Source organism: Peromyscus leucopus, chromosome 14 (assembly GCF_004664715.2).
Source record: "Peromyscus leucopus breed LL Stock chromosome 14, UCI_PerLeu_2.1, whole genome shotgun sequence".
Lineage (NCBI taxonomy): Eukaryota > Metazoa > Chordata > Mammalia > Rodentia > Cricetidae > Peromyscus > Peromyscus leucopus.
This window is the reverse complement of record NC_051075.1, coordinates 48,490,410-48,511,383: the sequence shown is the minus strand read 5'-3', so window position 1 is coordinate 48,511,383 and position 20,974 is coordinate 48,490,410. Positions and strand designations below refer to the sequence as shown.

Here is a 20,974-nt window from a genome sequence, read left to right as displayed (position 1 = left end):
TTTGTTCTCAGCTGTGCAGAAGTAGTGCATGCCTTAAATCCCAGTACTCAGAGACAGAAGCAGATGGATCTCTGTAAGTTCAAGGCTAGCCTGATAGCCAGGGCTACACAGATAAACCCTGTCTCAAAAAAAAAAAAAAAAAAAGTTAGTTCCCAAATAAAAAGCAAAGATTATAAATCAGGCTGGGATTAGTGGCCCATGCCTTTAATCCCACTCAGGAAGCAGAAGGACCTCTGTGAGTTTGAGGCCAGCCTGGTCTACATAGTGAGTTCCCAGACAGCCAGGGCTACAAAATGAGACCCTGTCTCTAGTAATAATAATAATAATAATTAATAATAATAATAATAAGAAGAAGAAGAAGAAGAAGAAGAAGTTGTTGTTGTCAGAGAGAGTCAGGGACTCGGGAGGAGAGGAAGTGCAGAGGGAGGAGCAACCAAAACTAAGACTATCTGAAAAAGTATGAAAAAGCCTTAGGAAACCTCATTAATGTCAAGCTAATAAAAATAAATAAATAATGTAAATGGAAGCACCCTATAAGGATAAAGTTTCTTCAAAAAACTGTTAAGTTATTAAAGAAATTTCCAGTACCAAGGGTGGTATGCTGGCTAGTTTTAAGTCAACTTGACCCAAGCTAGAGTTAAAGAGGAAGGAGACTTACCTGAGAAAATGTCTCTGTAAGACTGGGCTGTAGGCAACCCTGTAGGGCATTTTCTTAATTAGTGATTGATGTGGGAGGGCCCAGTCCATTGTGGGTGGTGCTACCTCTGGACAGGAGGCCCTGGGTCCTATAAGAAAGCAGGCTGAGCACCCTTCCATGGACTCTGCATCAGCTCCTGCTTCTAGGTTCCTACCCTGCTTAAATTCCTGTCCTGACTTCCTTTGATGATGAATGTGATATGGAAGTGTAAACCAAATAAACCCTTTTTTCTCCAAGTGGCTTTGGTCATGGTGTTTCATCACAGCAACAGGAACCATAACTAAGGTAGGTGGGCTAACTCTCTACCAGTGGTTGGTCAAGGAGGCCTCTGAAGAGCCCCAAACAATGTTAAGCATTTGTCATGGCTGTTGGTTGCCCACCAGAACTAGATGATAAGACCCTGGTGCTAAAGACAGCCTATACTTTGGTTGCAGGAACAGATAAATCAAGCGGAACTGAGCTGGAAGCTTCCTTCCTGTTAGCTAGCACACACAGTGCCAGAGGATGCTAGGCAGGCTGCTGGAGGGAATCATCACTGAAAGTCTCAGTTGGTTGTTAATCCTGTGTGCTACACCACCAGCCAGGCAAGAAGTGCCTAGTGGTGCAACAGGGGCAGTCAGTTATGGGGTAACCCTTATCTGAGTTGAGACTTTCTCCACAGGAGGGTGAATCTACATGATGGCATGTCATAAACACTAGTGGGAAAGCTTCTGCTATTATTTTGTTAGATGGACGTGATGTGCCCATTAAACTGCTTAAACAATTACATTTATACCCATTGATTAGTGCTGCTGTTAGCTTTGGTCAGAAAAGCTTCTTTTAGCCAGTGGCTAGTGGTAACTGTGAAACTCTTAACTCAAAGTTCTGAGAATAAGAAACTGGTGAGTGACCTGCCATAAATGGCACTTTTATATCACCCTCTCCAAATTGCAGGGAACATCATGGAAGAGAGGAGAGAGAATTTAAGAACATGTTCCTATGTGGAATGAGGTAGAATGCTGCTTTCAGAACATCACATCACCACTGTACTCTTGCTCACAATGCAGCTGTGATTACCAGCACAAAATTGGGTCTGTCAATATCCTGTCATGGAAGGGACAAAGGCTCATGAACCATCCTTTCCAAAGCCACCTCCTGTAGAACCTATAAGCAGATAATGGCAGCTGAAGGAGGAGGGGCTCAGAAGCCACAGGCCAGCCCCTCCCTGTCTATCTACAGATAGTTAATGGTCAGTCTGGGAAGAAGAGAAATTCCTTCAGTGGTACAGCGACAATAACATGCCTGTTATTAACCCTTCACCCAGGATCCTGCAAGCAGCCCTAATGAGAGTCACTGGGTCACCAAAAAGAAAGAAATTAAGACATGAAAGTGGAGGAGGGACTAGGTAGGAAGAAGGGGGTCAGTGGGTAAAGGGGAGCAGGTAAAGGCAATGAGGGTGGAGATGACAAAAACATATGTATGCATAAACAGCCCATAATGAAACCCACTGTCATGTCTAACTAAAAAAATGATAATAAAAATTAACTTTAAAAATTATAACTCAGGCTCTCTGCTCCTCCCTGTTCAGAGACAGCTGTATCTTCTTGTGCAGTGCCGGCCTCATCCCTAAGACATGATGGTGAAGGCTGGCATGGACAGATTTGGCTATATTGGGTACCTGGTTACCTGGGCTGCCTTGACCTCTGCAAAGTGGATATTGTCGTCATCAATGACCCCTTCATGGACCTCAACTACATGGTATGACTCCACCTACAGCAAGTTCCATGGCACAGTCAAAGCTGAGAATAGGAAACTTGTCACAACGGGAAGACAATCTCCATCTTCTGGAAGGGAGATTCCCGACAACACAAATGGGGTAATGCTGGTGCTGAGTGTGTTGTGGCCTCTACTAAAGTGTCATCATTTCCACTCCTGCTGCTGATGCCCCCATGTTTGTGATGGGTGTGAACCATGAGACGTATAACAACTACTCAAGAAAGACTGTCAGCAGCGCCTCCTGCAATACCAACTGCTTAGGCCGCTGGCCAAGGCCATTCACGTCAACTTTATCATTATGGAGGGAACCATAACCACAGTCCACGACATCACAGCTGTGGGGCTACCCAGAACATCATCCCTGCATCTACTTGCCAAGGCTGGGGGCAAGGTCATCCCAGAGCTGAATGGGAATCAGAGTGGCATTGCCTTCTGTGTTCCTACCCTCAATGTGTCCACTCCAGGATCTGACATGCTGCCTGGAGAAAGTTTCCAAGTATGATGACATCAAGAAGGTAGTGAAGCAGGCATCGGAGGGCCCACTAAAGGACATCCTGAGCTACACTGAGGACCAGGTTATCTCCTGCGACTTGACACTCACTCTTCCAGCCTTGATTATGGGCTGGCATTGCTCTCAATGATAACTCTGTAAAGCTCATTTCCCAGTATGACCATGAATATGGCTACAGAAACAGGGTGGTAGACCTCATGGTATCCAAGGAGTGAGAAGCTCTGGACCACACACCCAAGCAAGAACATGAGAGGATGAGAGGCCCTCAGAGGCTGAGGAGTCCCTGTCATTACTTAGCTCCCAGCACTGAGCATATCCCCTCACATTCCATCCCAGACCCCCAGAAGAAGGCGAGAGGCTTAGGGAGCCCAACTCTCCTGAATACCATCAATAAAGTTCACTGAACCCCTCCAAAAAAATATAAATCAGATGAAGATCTTACAAGGCTTCATAGCAGTACTGACCCCCCCCCACACACACACACATTTCAAATGTCCTTACCATGTTCTAGGCCTAGGTTAGGCTTATTCCACTTCAGCCTTACAGCAGTCTGTAAGACTAGCACAGATGAGAGCTGCCTGTTGAACTGCTGGCTCAAACAATGACACTGATTTAGATTTGTGTTATTGTTTTTGAGATTATGATGTAATTACGTTTCTTCCTTCCCTGCAAATCCTTCCATATACTCCTCCTTGCTCTCTTCAAACTCATGTCTTTTTTCATTGTTATTGCATGTATACATGTATAAGTATATACATATATATTCCTGAATATAACCTGGTCAGTCTGTATAACCTCTCTTGTACGTATGCCTTCAGGGATGACCATATGGTATTGAATAACCAATTGGTGTGCTCTTCTTCTTTTTTTTTTTTTTTTCCGAGACAGGGTTTCTCTGTGTAGCTTTGCACCTTTCCTGGAACTCACTCTGTAGACCAGGCTGGCCTCGAACTCAAAGAGATCCACCTGCCTCTGCCTCCAGAGTGCTGGGATTAAAGGCGTGCGCCACCACTGCCTGGCTGCTCTTCCCTCTTGTTTTGGTTTTTGAAACATGATGTCTTTCAGTACTAGAAACTCACTATGCAGCAGAGGCTGGGCCTCAAACTTGTGATCTTCCTGCCTCAGTCTCTGATGCTGGGATTCCAGGCCTGTCCTGATGATACCAAGTGACCTAGTGTGTCGTCTCTCTGAGATCGGGAGTTAGTTGCACTGAGCTCTAAAATCATTGTAACACAAGCACTATCCTCATTTCTCTACTATGGACTCACACTGTCTCAACAGATGAAAACTCAAACTGCTCTTACACAAAAGAGTCCCCAAACTCAAAGTATTCGGAAACTTTCAAGATAGGGTTTCTCTGTGTGTAGCTTTGGTGCCTGTCCTAGAACTCACTCTGTAGCCCAGGCTGGCCTCGAACTCATAGAGATCCGCCTGGTTCTGCCTTCCAGAGTGCCGGAATTAAAGGCATGCGGACCACTGCCTGGCTTCAGAAACTTTTATAACAATATAGTTATTACAAGTACAGGAATAATTTTACGTCTGCTGACTCTACTAACACCTGTGGGATGGCATTTGCTAGCCTTTTGTTCCATTTCATTTCATTTTTGCAAATGTATTGGTCTGGATTGGAATGGAAATTTAAAACAAAAATAATCCTCAGGCAATCAACCTAAAATCCTACTCTGGCCATTTTTATCTACTTCATGCATCGATCAGGGCAGCTGCTGAGTGTAAACTAGGTAAGATAGGCTCAGTCTGTTTCCACAGCATTGTTACTAACTGCCAAAGCAAGCTGCTCCTAGGCAACTGAATCTAAAAAAATACAAGATGCCACACAGGACCTCATTTATGGAAGGCCAGCTATGGCCTCCATCACAAGACTAGTTTTTCACTTCCCCATATGCTGAAAAATTAGCATCTTCATTACCATAGTTATATATAATTAATTTGACAATTAAAATTGTTCTTTGTTTCATAAATCAAAAATTCATGAAGGTACAGTCTCCAGGGCTAAGGGCAAAGAAAGCCACACAAGCATGGAGAAGGGTGGTTTGCAGATGAGGAGAAAGTGGGAGAAATCAATGCTGTACACTTTCTAATGTCAGCTATAACAAGTGGCCTCTGCTACAGCAACTTCAGAGCACTAGTGCTGTAAGAATTAATGGTTCCATTAGTCATCTGACTTTATTTCTGTTCTGAGGAATTCTTCAGAGGGCATGGAGGAGTATGTTTTTAATCCCAGCCTTAGGGAGGCAGAGATAGGTGGATTCTTGTGAGTTCAAAGCCAGCCTAGTCTACAGAGTGAATTTCAGGACAGCCAGGGCTGTTACACAGAGAAACTCTGCCTCAAAAAACAGCCAGACTGTGGTGGTGCATACCTTTAATCCCAGCACTTGGGAGGCAGAAGCAGGCAGATCTCTGAGCCAGCCTGGTCTACAGAGCAAGTTCTATGACAGCCAGGGCTACACAGAGAAACCCTATCTCTGTGGGTTTCTTTGTGTAGGTATAAATAAATAAATAAATAAATAAATAAATAAATAAATAAATAAATAAATAAACAAATAAATAAATAAGTAAATAAGTAAGTAAGTAAACAAAAATTTCAAAAACTAAGTTTGAGAAAAAGAAAACTCACCAGGCATGGTGGTTCATGCCTTTACTCCCAAAACTTGGGAGGCAAAGACAGTTGGATCTCTGAGAGTTCAAGATCAGCCTGTTCTACAAAATAAGTTCCAGGGCAATCAGAGCTGCTACACAAAGAAACCCTATCACAACAAATCAAAACAAAAAGCCAAAACCCAACTATAAATTGCTTACTTGAATTTTACCCTAGTTAGGCCAGGCCTAGTGGTGCACACCTTTAATCCTTGGGAGAAATAGGTAGGCAGGTAGGAGGAGAAATAGGTAGGCAGGTAGGAGGAGAAATAGGTAGGCAGGTAGGAGGAGAAATAGGTAGGCAGGTAGATCCCTGTGAGTTTGAAGCCAGCCAGAGCTATACAGTGAGACCTTGTATCAAAATAACAAAAATAAATAAATTTTACCTCAATTAAAATTTTTAAATATACAAACCAATCCAAGCCTCACAAATGTCACCCTAATAACACCAATCCAATTCTAAAACAAGTATGAGAAGACATAGGCTGTGTGGAGAGATGGCTCAGTGGTTAAGAGCACTCTGCTCTTCCAGTAGACCAGAGTTCTATTCCCAGCCCAATATGGTGGATCATAATCATCTGTTAAACTACTTCTAAGGAATCTGATGCTCTCTTCTGGTCTCCAAGAGCACCAGGTACACAAAATACTCACACATATAAAATAAGAACACATTTTAAAAGAAAGAAAGAAAATATATTATATTGGAGGAAAAACAGGAGGTTCAGACAGCCTAGGCAGGAAAGTAACCCAAAGAGAAGCTTCACTGGTCAAGGAGAGGCCTCTGCTGTCTTTTTTTTTTTTTTTCTTTTCTTTTTCCTTTTGGTTTTCCGAGACAGGGTTTCTCTGGGTAGCTTTGCACCTTTCCTGGAACTCACTCTGTAGCCCAGGCTTGCCTCGAACTCACAGAGATCTGCCTGCCTCTGCCTCCCAAGTGCTGGGACTAAAGGCGTGCGCCACCACTGTCCAGCGGCCTCTGCTATCTTGACAGAAGACATGAGAAAAAACAGTAACAAAAATTTAAATATGCTAATCTAACAGTAAGTCTGTGGGCTGGATCTGTCTATGAGCTACGTAGTACATGTACTATGTACCCTTGCCACGATGGACAGTGGCTGAGAACAGCTCTGAGTCAGAGCAGCCCATTCCAAGATACCTGGTGAACTTTTCAAGTTACACAGCCTGTTTCCTTGTTGTAGCTCAGGGAGTCTGCTGTGGGTTTTGCCTGTGACTGTGCTAGATACCACACCTAGGCCTTGCATGCTCTAGGCAAACATTATCTGGCTATACCCCAGCCCTTTCAGTGAGTCGTTAGGTAATATATAACTTTTTTAAAAAGTGTTATCGTTAGGGGTTGGAGAGATGGCTCAGCAGTTAAAAGCACTGCCTGTTCTTCCAGAGGACCCAGGTTCAATTCCCAGCACCCACAGGGTGGCTCACAACCCTTTTTAACTCCAGTTTCAAGGGAACCCCATGACTTCTGGCCTCCAATGACACCAGGCATGCATGTGGTACACAGACAAACATGTAGGCAAAATATCCATAACATATATACAAAATAAAATGAAATGTCTTCATGTTATAATTATATCCCAAAGGGGCACAGATGAAAACGAAATGGAAAAGGAAGAGCCCGTCCAAGTGAAGCGTCCCTTTCCCTGGCTGAAGGCCGATCTTGCCCACTGCCTGCCTCACCACCCTCTCCACCCCAGGCTGGGTTTTCACCATCAATGCCTTTTCTTCTGACTCTCCTCAAGGCCTACCTCACGCCTCATCTATCCCTCATCTTCCTTTGAGGAAATTAGTCCTTTCAGGAATAGAAGTGAGGCAAGGGCTTATTTCAGTGCTGATCTTGAGGAAAACCCTGAAATTCTCTTGAATGGAGTAGTTTTTCTCCTTAAACCTTTGAGCACTGTGCACCTAGGGAACTTTTTGCAGCAACAATCTAAAGAAGAATAGATGTGCGTGTCCTCTCTCCCCTTCAGCTAGCCTGTTTAAGGGAAGACAACCTAATGAACCAGTGTCCACACATATTAACCAAAAAGTTATTTCTAAGCAAACAGATTTGAAAATAATCTCAGAATATCCATTCCAGTTCTTGGCTTCTTTGAAAGAAAATGATAATAACAACCTACTTTAGTTTTTTGTTTGTTTGTTTTGGTTTGGTGGTTTTTTGTTTTGTTTTGTCTTGTTTTTTTGTCACACTGATTGTAGTACTGACAACTAAGCTTTCCTCAAAAAAAAAAAAAAAAAGGAATCCATAATTTCTCAAGAAATTGTTATACTGATTTTGACTCACATGGACAAAGTCATCGTCTCCATTTGTTTTTATCTGGTACCTTGGTCTCTTGACACCTCCGGGAACCATCAGAATGTAAGTACCTACCGTGCCTCTCTCTAGGAAAATGCACAGAGCCCCAGTTTTTTTTATAGAGTTTTCAGAGGAGTGTGAACACTCCAGGTTCTTCAGGGGATTATCCACTACTCTCGGCTAAAATTTATAGAGCAGAGCTGGGAAGTGGAGGCACACGCCTTTAATCCTAGCATTTGGGAGGCAGAGGCAAGTGGATCTCTGTGAGTTCCAGGACAGCAACAGCTACACAGAGAAACCCTGTTTTAACAAACAAAAACAAGGGGCTGGAGAGATGGCTCAGGGGTTAAGAGCACTGGCTACTCTTCCAAAGCACCCACAAAAGCAGCTCACTGCTGTCTATAACTCCGGATCCAGGAGATCTGGCACCCTCACACAGACCTACATGTAAGCAAAACACCAATGCACATAAAATAAAAATAAATAAACAAAAACAAAAGAAACAAACAAAATATTTATAGAACTGAACGTAAACTTTGTTTCTACTGTGAACGGTTACATATCTTTTCCTTAATGAGACCTTAGAGCTGAGAAACAGCGTCTCTTTGCAAATACCACTATGTCTAGCACCGTCCTAACGCTTGGCAAAAAAAACCCGAGAATTTCTTACCTCTGAGAAATTAACAGCCAAAGGAATGATTCCAGCCACGTAACATCCCACCAACATGGCCAATGACAGCAGACTAATGGAGAGAAAATCATCCATTCTGCCCTCCTGTAGTCACCCTCTACCACCAGGCTTCAAAATCCCAGCGGTTTGAAAAGGCGCTTGGGCTCTTTAAACGTGTGGTTTTTCCAAGAGAACAAGGGAGTTTCCCACTTTTTTTCAACCTTGCCACCAGCCGGTGGTGTTCACGAATCAGGCTGCTCTCCTGCGTACTAAGAAGCAGGCTCCTTTTTGGCCGATACTAGCACCGGAGAAAACTTTGCTCAATCTCAGGTTCTTGGATGCCAATCACCGGGATTCCGGTAGGGTAACAGATGGGAGACACCGTGCGACAGAGATCTCTTCAGCCTTCGGAATGAGGGTGGGCAAAACGGCCCGCTCCCCCTAGACAGTGTGCCTGGTAGCAGCAGGAAAAAAGTAAAGCTAAGTGTCTTCACCTCGGCCGGCACCTGGTTCCCTAGGGTGGCCGGCCCCGCAGGTGATCCGCCCCCAGGGACCAGCCCACCAAACTCCCTTCCAAGTCTAGCGCCGAGCCAGCTGCCCCGCAAGTCAGCAGCGGGCCCCGAGGACTCAACAGCAAAGTCGGTACAACGCTGTCTCTGCCCGACACCGGGTGCTGCCCATGGTACTTCCCTCAGCCAGGCCCTGACCCTGAGTCGCCAATACTACAGCTGCCATGGCCGCCAAGTGGCACCTCTTCATTACTCCCACTTCCGGATTGTCTCACCGCCCCCTCTTTAGCAGGGCACTTCCGGGTTACAACGGACCTATAGGCCGCGGTAGTTATATTGCCGCCATTTTTCAGAAAGGTTTAAAAAAAAGAAGAAAAAAAAAAAGACTAGTGTCCCTGTTGTGTTCGCCATCATTTCGGCCACCCGTCGGCGAACTGAAGTACAGAAGGCAGCGTCCCGAGACGAACGACTGTTTCTAAAGCGGCAGAACTCGATCGTACGCATCGCCGCGCCCTTACCCAAGATGGCTGAAACGGAGTCAACATCCGCTCTAGAAACCGGAAACGTGCGACGCTCGACGGTCCAAAAGGGCTCTTTTCGCGTCGCGCTTCCGACGATTTCCGGCGACCGCTCTCGCGGGATTGGCTGTTGGCGGCGTTGCGGCTGAGCTCGTGTGCGGCGGCAGCGGTGTTAGCGGCGGCTGCAGCAAAGCGTTTGGCGCGATGGTGAGTCCTCCGCGGTGGCCGGGGCCCCCGGCTTGTGGGGCCACCCCGGCTCCGGACATCTCCCCATTCCTCAGGCCCCCGCCCATCCAGCGCGAGCGAGCGAGCTGCTCCCCGCCTCTCCCCCCCCCCCCCAGCTCGCGGATCGCCCCTTCCCCTTCCCGACGCCGAGACGCGGGGCCTCGCCGTAGGCCCCGGACCGGGTCCGCCCTGCGGCTGCGCGCCCGCCTGCTGGTGGGGGCGAGGCGTGCGGTGTGTGGGCAGAGGGTGCCCTGTCCGCGGATCGCGGCCGCCTGCAAGAGGGAGGCGTGGGGTGCGGGCTCTTTCTCTTCCGAGGCGGACTGTCGGAACAATGGCCTTTTCTGAAACTGACACACTCGTCACCTTACTGTTCGTCGCATGTGGGGCTGGTGGTGGTGGGTGGTGGGGGTCGGGTTTTCTTTGCAGCGTGCCTCCTCAGCCGTCCCCGCAGTGTTCCAAAAAAAGAAGTATTTTTCCCTTTTGCAGTATCCTCAGTTGCCCCGGTTTGCCTTCGGTCTCGTTCTTACTTTCCTTTTCTTGAGAGTGGAGCCTGAAAAGAGACTTCCAGGGTCCTGGCTCTAGCATCTGACAGGGATGTAGTAAAGTATGGTTTATACGGTCTGTAAAGGTTTTTGTTTTGTTTGTTAGATTATGTGTCTGTGTTTGTGCATGTCGAGTGCAGGAGCCCGCTGAAGCCAGAAGAGAGTGTGGGATCCCCAGGCAGGATCTGGAGTTAGAACATGCGGATGTGGGTGCTGGGAACCAAACTCGGGTCCTTTGTGAGAGTAGCACGTGCTCTTAACCACTGAGCTCTCTCTTCAACCCTCTCGTGTATTGTTGTTTTGCTTCTGGGAGTCTTAAAAGATTTCTTTTTTCCTGCTTATTGGTGTTTTGCCTGCATGTCTGTGCCACTTGCGTTCAGTGCCTGCGGCAGGCAGAACAGGACGTCCGGTCCCCTAGAATTGGAATTACAGATGATTGTGAGCAACCCTGTAGTGGCAGGAAACTGAAAAACTGGTTCCTTGGAAGAGCAGCTTGTGCTCTTAACCACAGAGCCATCTCTCCAGTACCCCAGCCCTCCTGTTCTTTAGTAAACAAAATAAACAAAGGAGAGGTTCACGGGATTTATTTGGAGCAGGATTGTGTGTGTACACTTTTCAAATGGTATTCTTAAAAAAAAAAAAAAAAATTGTGTGTGTTTTGAGACAGGGTTTCTCTGTGTAGCTTTGGTGCCTGTCCTGGATGGAACTCGCTCTGTAGATCAGGCTGGCCTCGAACTCACGGAGATCCGCCTGGCTCTGCCTCCCTAGTGCTGGGATTAAAGGCTTGCGCCACCACCGCCCCAGCTCTCAAATTATTTCTTAATTTGACTTAAAATTTTAAAAATGTGGCAAAGAATGAATAGCTTGTTTAGGATAAGCCATTGCAAGAGTATAAATATAGTTCTCATAAGACTATTTTCTTCTCAACAAGTGATATACTGAAAGTGCTTTGAGTAGCTGGCCTTTATGAACCCCTATAAAACACATCTAATCCCGTGATTTAAAGTACTGTTTTTTATCCAGAAAACCTAGATCTTAAGACATCTTGGTTCCAATTTGTTGATAGTTTAAATTTTGGTGCCTATCCTGGATCTCACTCTATAGACCAGGTTGGCCTTGAACCCCACAGAGATCCGACTGGCTCTGCCTCTCTAGTGCTGGGATTAAAGGCGTGTGCACCACCCAGCTCGTAAGAAGTGTGTCTGGAGTGTCAGCTTAGTGAAGGAGCATTGGCTCCTCTTCCTCCTCTTCCTGAGGACCAGGATTCCACTTAAGGCTGGTATTAACTGTATTCACTTTATATTACTAATTTATCTTACACCTTGATGTAAGAGTAACTCCTGAATAAAAGTGAGATTACACTGTTGTGCTCCAGTTGGAAAAAGACCTTAGGTTGATAGAATGATTATGGTATTCCCCTCTTCCTCTCTATCACCTCATGTCTTAGTTTTTATTGAGAGTTAATAGAACTAGAGACCAGTGGCAACAGAAAACAGGTTTTAATGGTTGGCAAGGAGAGATAGAAGAGAGTACATGGTAGCTTTTGTGAGTACTTGCTGGCACGTAAATTTGGAGTTGGAGAAATGACCCAGAGTAAGGGGCTGACTTAGGGGATTTGTCAGCCCAGCACTGATAACATGGACAGAGACTTCCGTATTGTAGGAAGAGCAACCTAGTTAATTATGTTCTAATAAATAGCATTTGTGTCATACGCAAAGGCCTTATGTTATGTGAATTTCTGAAATGCACATTAGGATATACATTGAAATTGTTTTTCTCTTTCAGTCTCACACCATTTTGTTGGTACAGCCTACCAAGAGACCAGAAGGCAGGACTTACGCTGACTATGAGTCTGTGAATGAGTGCATGGAAGGTGAGTTATCACGAAAGGTAAACTGATCAAGGGGGAGACTCTTGGAAGTCCCCCGAATACACACCTTGTGAGATAAATAGCATTTGAGAACTGGAATTGGTTTTCCCCCTAGATTTCTTGAATTACTATACTATTTCAAGCAGGGAAAATTGGATTTAGCATGGACTATTAAAATATTTTGTTCTGACATGGGTATTTTACACACAGCTCTTATGTATTCTGACTAAACTGTAGCACTAGGGGAGTTGTTATGGCTGGCTCTGAGAATACCTTCTGAAATCTCATAACCTGCCTGTTAAATCAATAAATGTTAAAAGCTAGCCGGACAGTGGTGGCACAAGCCTTTAATCCCAGCATTTGGGAAGCAGAGGCAGGCAGATCTCTATGATTTGAGGCTAGCCTGGTCTACAAAGTGAGTTCCAAAACAGCCAGGGCTGTTACACAGAAAAATCCTGTCTCAAAAAACAAAACAAAACAAAAGGCCCATGAAAATGTTAGAAAATAAGTTAGCTCAGAGAAAGCCAAGGTTCACAGAAGCAGATCAATACGGTTTATTGTGCATTTGCTGGATTTCCACTCCTACCCAAGGAGCAATTAGCTTTTGATGTTTCTTCACTAGGTAAACCATTAGAGCACAGACTGGTTAACAGGTTGTGCTGCCCTGCGTTGTTCCTAGGAAGTTGTTAGTTCTTTGCCACTTTTTTATTGTTGTTGTTTGTTTGTTTGTTTGTTTGTTTTTCAAGACAGGGTTTCTCCGTGTAGTTTTGGTGCCTGTCCTGGATCTCTCTCTGTAGACCAGGCTGGCCTCGAACTCACAGAGATCCGCCTGCCTCTGCCTCCCTAGTGCTGGGATTAAAGGAGTGCGCCACCACCGCCCGCATCTTTGCCACTTTCTGTCAAAAGGCTATGTAGTTGGTTTGGTTTGTCTGTTCAACAAGTCCCTAAAACTGTTGATTATTCAAAACTTAACTGGGTTAGGCCCAAATCTAACAGTGATTAATAATGCCTATAAAAACAAAAGCTGCTTATAATCAAAGGTGACTTCACTTCAAGGTAGCTAGTGCAATACCCTTGACACTGCCATCAAATTCTACTCTTAAAAGATGAAAAGGGAGCCAGTAGGTGGTGGCAGCGCCTTTAATCCCAACACTTGGGAGGCAGAGGCCTGCTGTCTTAGCATAATGTCTCCTGGTCTGTGTTGTCATGTCTGGGTTTTGGACAGTGACATTTCTTGACCTTTGTTAATCTTAGTAAAATCTAACTTGTTTGTCTGTTTGTGACAGTTTTGATACCTATCCAGGCTAACCTAGAATGCAAGAGTCTTCTGCCTTAGCCTCTTGAGTACTTGGATTATAGATATGTACCACTGTGTCTGCCTCTGGTTTGTTAACAGTGGAGAGCTGGGGCTGACACATTGGTGACTCACCCTAGTTTACATTAGGGTTCATTCTGTGGTGTTCAGTTCTGTGAATTTTGCCAAATTGATTAGATGATGTACTTGTCAATATATAGCCATAAAATCTATACTCTAAAATCTATACCTGTATCATCCTCCAGAACAATGGCAACCAGTCTTTACATCTGTAATACCTAATACAGTGTAAATGTTGTAAATAACTATTATACATTTTTGGGGGGGGAATAAGAAACTCTATAAATGTTCAGTACCTGTGGAATTTGATTTTCAAATGTTTTCAACCCATAGTTAATTAAATCCTTGAATGCTAACACCGTCACCACCGCCTGCCCCCCCACACACACCTACAGGCCCAATGTGTCAGTTGGAATTATTGCATACTCACTTTTGTACTGTTTTCTGCAACCTAGCAGTGTACATTTCAGGTTCTTCTATGTTTTATAACTCCATTTTTCTTCAATTAGAAATTGTAGTTTGAAGCCGGGCGGTGGTGGCACACGCCTTTAATCCCAGCACTCGAGGCAGAAGCAGGCGGGTCTCTGTGAGTTCGAGGCCAGCCTGGTCTCCAAAGTGAGTTCCAGGAAAGGCACAAAGCTACACAGAGAAACCCTGTCTCAAAAAACCAAAAAAAAAAAAAAAAAAAAGAAAAGAAAAAAGAAAGAAAGAAATTGTAGTTTGAGCCTGGGATGTAGCTCATTTTATAGAGTGACTTGTCTAGCATGTACAAAGCCTGAATTTGTTCCTTGGCACCACATACATAGGTAGAGGGGTAAGCACTTGTAATTCCAGCACTTGGAAAGTGGAGGCAGAAAGATCAGAAGTTCAAGTTTATCCTTAGCTACAGTGAGTTCAAGGCTAGCCTGGGCTACCTATGACACTATTGAAAAGAGAAGTGGTGGTTTAATTCCCATTTTTAAAGAGTTAAAAGATGAGCGCCATCATCATGGGAATCCTAGCACTTAGGCTGAGGCAAGAGGAGCACGAGCTTGAAGCCAGCCTGACAGTCTGAGCTGGACACTCGGTGCTTTCTGATAAAGCCGAGGTGGGGGGACTGAGGCTGGGGTGTGGCTCAGGAGTAGAGCGTTTGCTTAGCATGCATAAAGCCCTAAATTCAAGCCTCCCACTGCCAATAGCCAACACTTTCTCATCCTTGAACATCTACCTGTATGCCCCTCCCTCCTCGCCACAAGTCAGCTTCTGTTAAATTTGTTGGTAAGAGCTTTATTATATTGTATATGGAGTTAAAAGGGTTTTTTGGGTTTTTTTGTTTGGTTTGGGTTTGGTTTGGTTTGGTTTTAGTTTTTTACTTTTAATGTATAGAATCTGGCTGGTTTCATATATTGGTGTTACAGCCTTGGTACCTCATTTACTAGTTCTAACAGTTTTTTGTTGCTCTGGCTACAGCCTGAAGTGGAGTGCTGAGTAAATGTTCGTTCTTCCTGGTGGTGGCAGATCAGCATGGTCTGTGATCACTAAACGTGGCAATGGGGATGAGCAGTGAATTTGCTTTCCTGGGCTTCACTTCCTTTTAATTTTATCAGTTATATGATTTCAGTGTAATATGTCAGTAGCAATTAGAAGGGGGTGGAGGGATAGCTTAGTCAGCAAAGGAGTAAGCACCCGTGAGTGTGAGAGCCCGATACCCCTGTAAACAAGTCAAACCTGGTAGCATGTACTAATCCTAATGCTGAGCTGTAGAAACAAGTGGATCCTAGTGACTGGCCAGCCTAGCCTGAGTGAGCTGCAGGCTAGTAAAAAGACCCTGTTTCAAAGATGAAGCAAGATGACATTTCACCTTCACGTGTGCAAACACACACAAAAACATGTAAAACTGAGTGTAGCCTGTCACTGGGAATTTTATGGAGTTTATGTAGAGGTGCCTTAAGGGCTTGTGTACTACAGTATAGGGCATGTTGCCCATAGGTAATTAATATTGATAGCATTTGTTCTTAGAGTGGTTGGTGGTAGCAATGGACTGAAAGGGTATATTCCCCCATTTATAGAATGCTTGACTGGTTAAAATAACCTGTCATGGGCCCACAATGGTGGTGAACACCTTTAATCCCACCACTCGGAGGCAGAGCCAGGTAGATCTCTCTGAGTTCAAGGCCAGCCTGGTCTACAGAGCGAGATCTAGGACAGGCACCAAAGCCTTGTCTTGAAGAAAAAAAAAAAAAAGGACAGGTAATATACTCTGTTGATAATTGTTAATATACTGTGATTATTGATTGGGGGGTTTTGTTTCTGGTTTTTGGAGACAGTCTGCTGTATCGTAAGCTGGCCTCAAACTCACTATGTAGCTGAGGCAGAGCTTGAACTTTTGATCCTCCTGCCTTAGCTTTCTAAGTGCTGGGTGTGCCCACCACACCTGGTTTTATCTTCTTATATTAGAGTATTTACAAGCATAGCTTTGTGCCGATGTTCATGTGCATTATTTCAGTTAATATGTAGAGCCCTGTGGAAATGTATTTACTCTTTGCCAGGTAAGGTTTGCTGGGTGGAGTCATTGGTCCTCAGTTTTATGGTAAACGAGCTGGCTTTCTGGATTCCTGATGAATCCAGAGTCTAGGGTCTTAAGCACCACATCAAGATAGGCTCCTACTTCATTGACAGTTATTGTCACTTTTCCATTGCATCAAAATTTGAAGGTAAAATAGAAAATGGGTTTTTCTGCTCTGCAGCATTAGAATGATTAGGAACCTGGTGAAAAAGGAACCACAGTATAATCTGGAGGTGGTGGCACAAGCCTTTAACTCCAGCACTGGGAAGGCAGAGACAGGAAGATCTCTGAGTTCCAGGACTGCCAGGGCTATGTAGAAAGACCCTGTTCTCCCCCCCCCCCAAAAAAAAAAAAAAAAAACTGTCTGGGCAGGGTCATTGCTGAGGGCCAAACACAGGCTCTACCCAGATGCCTCTTCCAAACCTTTAACGTCTTTCAGCTCCAGTGGTTTGAAGTAGTCCTCTCACTAAAGCACAAAATGGTTATCAATACTCTCATACATTTAAATTGCTAGTACCAAAAATTAAAACAAGTGATCAACCTGCAGTCCTTTTCCAGCTCAGTGTTTCTGAAATGGGTAACTGACAATATAGCACGACTTACAATATGTACACGCTTATGCAATCTAAGTTCAAGTTCTTGTGTCATCCCCCCCTTAGGTGTTTGTAAAATGTATGAAGAACATCTGAAGAGAATGAATCCCAACAGCCCCTCCATCACATACGATATCAGTCAGTTGTTTGACTTTATCGATGATCTGGCAGATCTCAGCTGTCTTGTGTAAGTATTAGCAACCTTATCTTTTAAATTTGTATATGTTTCTCTTTTTTTTCTGTTTATATAGTTAATAGTTTTTCATTTACATGTAGACCAGAAATTAAATTGGCAATATAAAGCCAAAGGCATAGGAAACTGCCAGTTGACATTGTAGGGTGAAGGTGGGCTAATTTAAAAGCTTCATATTGTTTGTACCCTAGACCTAATAGTTTTTTTCTTGGGTTTCTCATCCTCTTAGTCTTTTTCTTAAAGTAATTGGTTTTATATTTTCATTCAAGAAAAGAAGTTCTTTTCTTGAGATTTAGTTTTAGTCTTAGCCTGTGTGAACTTGTTTTTGTTGTTTTGTTTCATTGGTGTGAGGTTTTAGATGTTAATATGCCTATTATAATTATAGCTAAATTTTATTGAGTAGTGCTGATGTAAATATTGTACTGTAGTCCACACCTTGAAGTAGACTAGATTGGTACTTAATTAGGATATAATGAACAGAGAACAATCCTAGAAAATGATTCACTTTTTAGACTACTTCTCATAAAGCCACATTAGCAAAGAACTGACTGTATTTAGTTAGGTGTGTTAGGCAATGGCCTGTGTGTTTGTAATAAACCTCTGGCCTATCACTCAGGGAAAATTGGTTGTTGCTTATAGAAAGCATTCCTTCTTTGGAGTTTATTTTCATTATTGGAAAGTGGCCCTATGTGTGGGGTTGAGGCTTGTAATCCCAGCTAATCTGGAGGATGAGTCAGGAGGATGGAAAGTGTAAAGCTAGACAACTTAGTTAGGTCCTATCTCAGAATAAAAGGTAAGAGTGGACTGGGGGGGGGGGTGGCCCCCGAGGGGTGTAGCTCATCGTAGACTGCTTGCTTACTAGGCACAAAGCCCCATATCAGTCCTTAGAACCATGAAAAACATAGCATGTAGAGTTTTAGCTAGGTCATTAGGGTTCTGATGCCAAGAATGTTTAGCTGTGCTGTGTAAAGTGAATGACAAGATTTATGATCTAAAGAAAAAAGGGAATATTGCCCAGCATCACTTAACTGTTCAGTTACTTGTTGGTTGGTCTTTGGTAATTTCTGGGGAGCCCACCACCCAGCTCCCAAATAGATCACACACAGAAGCTTATTATGAATGCCTGGCCTTAGCTTGGCTTAGTTTCTAGCCAGCTTTTCTTATCTTAAATTATCCCGTCTATCTTTTGCCTCTGGACTTTTCCTTTTCTCTAACTTCTGTAAATCTTACTCTTACTCTGTGGCTTGCTGTGTAGCTGGGTGGCTGGCCTCTAGAGTCTTCCTCCTCAGGCTTCTAGATCTTAGCTCCTCCCAGATTTCTCCCTCTATATTCTCTCTGCCTGCCAGCCCCGCCTATCCTTTCTCCTGCCTTGCTATTGGCCAGTTCTTTATTAGACCATCAGGTGTCTTAGACAGTCACAGTAACACAGCCTCAGAGTTAAACAAATGCAACAGAAACAAAAGTAATACACCTTAAAATATTTTACAACAGTTACTTCCTTTAAGCCTTGATTTCCTCTCTTAATTTTAAAAGATAGTAGATACAGGAATATTAAAAAAGAATAAGTGAGCTAATTCAGATACTTAAAGTAATACCCTCTACTTAATAACATCTTTAATTTTAATAAGTACTATCGCTTATCTAATTTTTTTTTTTTTGTTAATGTGTATGAGTGTCTTGCCTGCTTGTATGTCTGTTTACTACATGCATTTCTGGTGTCCTCAGAGGACAAAAGAGGTTGTCAGATGGAGTTACAGATAAGTATGAGCCATCGTGTGGGTGTTGGGAATTGAATCCAAGTCCTCTGGGGACCAGAAAGTGCCCTTAACCACTGAGCCATCTTTACAGCCCTGCCCCCATTTCTCTTTGTTGTTGTTTTGTTTGAGACGGGGTTTCTCTGTAGACCAGGCTGGCCTTGAACTTGATCCCCTGCTTCTGCCTCCAAGTGCTGGGATTCTCTGTCATCACACCTGGTGCTTTTCTGCCTTTTATGCTACAGTTTTTTGGTTTTGTTTTTTATTATTTTCTGTGTATGGTGTTTTGCCTGCATGTGTGTTTGTGTATCATATGGCTGTGGTACCTTTGGAACTCAGAAGAGAATATTGAGTCCCCTGGTACTGGAGTAACAGATCCTTGTGAGCTGCCATGTGGGTGCTAGGGATCAAACCCAGGTCCTCTGGGAGAGCAGCCAGTGCTTTTAGCTGCTCACTGAGCTATCTCTCCAGCCCTAGACTACAACTTCAGTATGGATTCCTCACCAGAGAGAGTTCAGTTTTAGGCCAGCCGGAAAACTGCTCTGTTCAAGTCTCATAAAGATACCTTGACTGACTGGATGCTCATGGTACTGTAGGCTCTGAAAACCTTCATTTTTAATAGAGTTCTGTTGGTGGTGGTCTTCCTGTCTCACCCTTCTCTTCTGAAACAGATGTCCTGAAATTTTCCTGTCTTTTGTTTTGTTGTTTTTTGTTTTTTGAGACAGGGTTTCTCTATGTAGTTTTGGTGCCTGTCTTGGATCTCGCTCTGTAGACAGGCTGGCCTCAAACTCACAGAGATCTGCCTGGCTCTGCCTCCTGGGTGCTGGGATTAAAAGTGTGCACCACCACCACCTGGCATCTGTAGGCCTTTTAAAAGGCAAATCTTAAACTATGAGTTCCTTATATATTAGCAGGAAATCATTGTTGAAGTAATATTCTTTTAGAGATTTCTTAGTTGAGTCAAAACAAATCTAGCAGATAGATCTAAAACTTATACTAGTGTTTAGCTTTTTGTTTTTTAAGCACTAAAGGAACTATAAAGATAGAAGCTATGTGGGAGAGAGAACACATGGTTTTTGGTCAATAGGTGTGTAACTGAGTGCTTAAGAGCTCTCTCTGAAACTTGGCTTTTACTGTCATAAGATTGTACTAAGTGATGCAGATCTGTTCCTTAAAACAACAGTATTGTCCACTTTTGCTTCACTTCATGTGTGAAAATGTGCATATTGAAGCCACTCGGGCAGTTATAATGTGGGCTTTAACTGACCTCTGTAACTTTGCATGTTTCTTTCTGTTCCTCAGTTACCGAGCTGATACACAGACGTACCAGCCTTATAACAAAGACTGGATCAAAGAGAAGATCTACGTGCTCCTTCGTCGACAGGCCCAACAGGCTGGGAAGTAGTTGAGTTGGAAGCATTGGGGGCTGAGGGTGGGCTTGGAACAGGTGCATACAGCGTGCTGTAGTGAACATTTTGTATGATAGTAATCCTGTTTCCATTTTGTTACTAGAGCCAAGATTGAATGTATGACATGATAGTGAATGATCTTTTCATTCTGAAACCACCGTTGCCCCTTTGCTCCTTTCCTTTCTTTTTTTACTTAAACATTTTTTATGATAATTCAGAGAGAAAGTGTTCTTTGCCAGTTAAGGTTGGTTCCAGTCCTGGAAACTGTTTGTATCTGCTTTACAGAAGTGAGTGCACTAACCCTTTGTGGGGGTAGGGATGGTGACGAGCTTAGTTATGTCCTCTGGGAAAGTCTTAGTGAAAAATAAAAAATGTTCTGTAGCTGTGTTTTTTCATTGAGTGATTTTTGGTTTTTTGTCTCTAAACATTGAATTGTCTGGCAAAGCCTTATCAGTTTTAAAATCAATAGGCAGCTACATAAAGAACTTGACAGTTTATGTATTTGGACCCATTTTGCTGTGATTTACTTATATGAAGCTAATAAGCTTTTACCTTATTTTTCCAGCAATCAATAAATCTCAGTTGTAGTGACAATATTTGTATCTACTGTGGATGCAAACATAAGATGTTTCTAGACTCAACAATGGGAATACATCCCATGACAAGTTGGAAATAGTCCAAATGCATTTAGTACCCCCGACCTGTGGAACATCATAACTGCAAACAACACCCTGGATGCAGTGCCTGCCTTTCCTGGCTGCCTGGTGGCTGTGGCTCACTGCAGCTTCCCAGCATCTCTACAGTGTATTAGACCTGATATCACTAGCTTGGGGAAAGAGAACTCA

The 20,974-nt window shown here is 43.7% G+C and overlaps 2 protein-coding genes across 2 annotated transcripts in view; one reads left to right on the top strand and one right to left on the bottom strand.

Annotated features, from left to right (window-relative positions):
- The window catches only part of Slc39a9 (solute carrier family 39 member 9), a 38,107-nt gene extending 28,525 nt beyond the window's left edge, over window positions 1–9,582 (bottom strand). Inside the window, exon 1 of the mRNA XM_028876138.2 lies at window positions 8,597–9,582. Coding sequence (XP_028731971.1) covers window positions 8,597–8,692 — 96 coding nt within the window. The 5' untranslated portion in view covers window positions 8,693–9,582. The remainder of the gene's footprint in view (window positions 1–8,596) is intronic.
- Window positions 9,583–9,720: 138 nt separating this feature from the next.
- On the top strand, window positions 9,721–20,524 carry Erh (ERH mRNA splicing and mitosis factor). Its single transcript, XM_028876139.2, has 4 exons — window positions 9,721–9,830; window positions 12,176–12,263; window positions 16,840–16,960; window positions 20,023–20,524. Exons 1-4 carry the CDS (start codon window positions 9,828–9,830, stop codon window positions 20,123–20,125), a joined length of 315 nt encoding a protein of 104 aa, XP_028731972.1. The 5' UTR covers window positions 9,721–9,827; the 3' UTR covers window positions 20,126–20,524.
- The last annotated feature ends 450 nt before the right edge of the window (window positions 20,525–20,974 follow it).

Coding starts and splice junctions, on each gene's coding strand:
- Erh (XM_028876139.2), top strand. Junction 12,264..16,839: donor TGTGAATGAGTGCATGGAAG/GTGAGTTATCAC, acceptor TCCCCCCCTTAG/GTGTTTGTAAAATGTATGAA. Junction 16,961..20,022: donor GCAGATCTCAGCTGTCTTGT/GTAAGTATTAGC, acceptor TCTGTTCCTCAG/TTACCGAGCTGATACACAGA.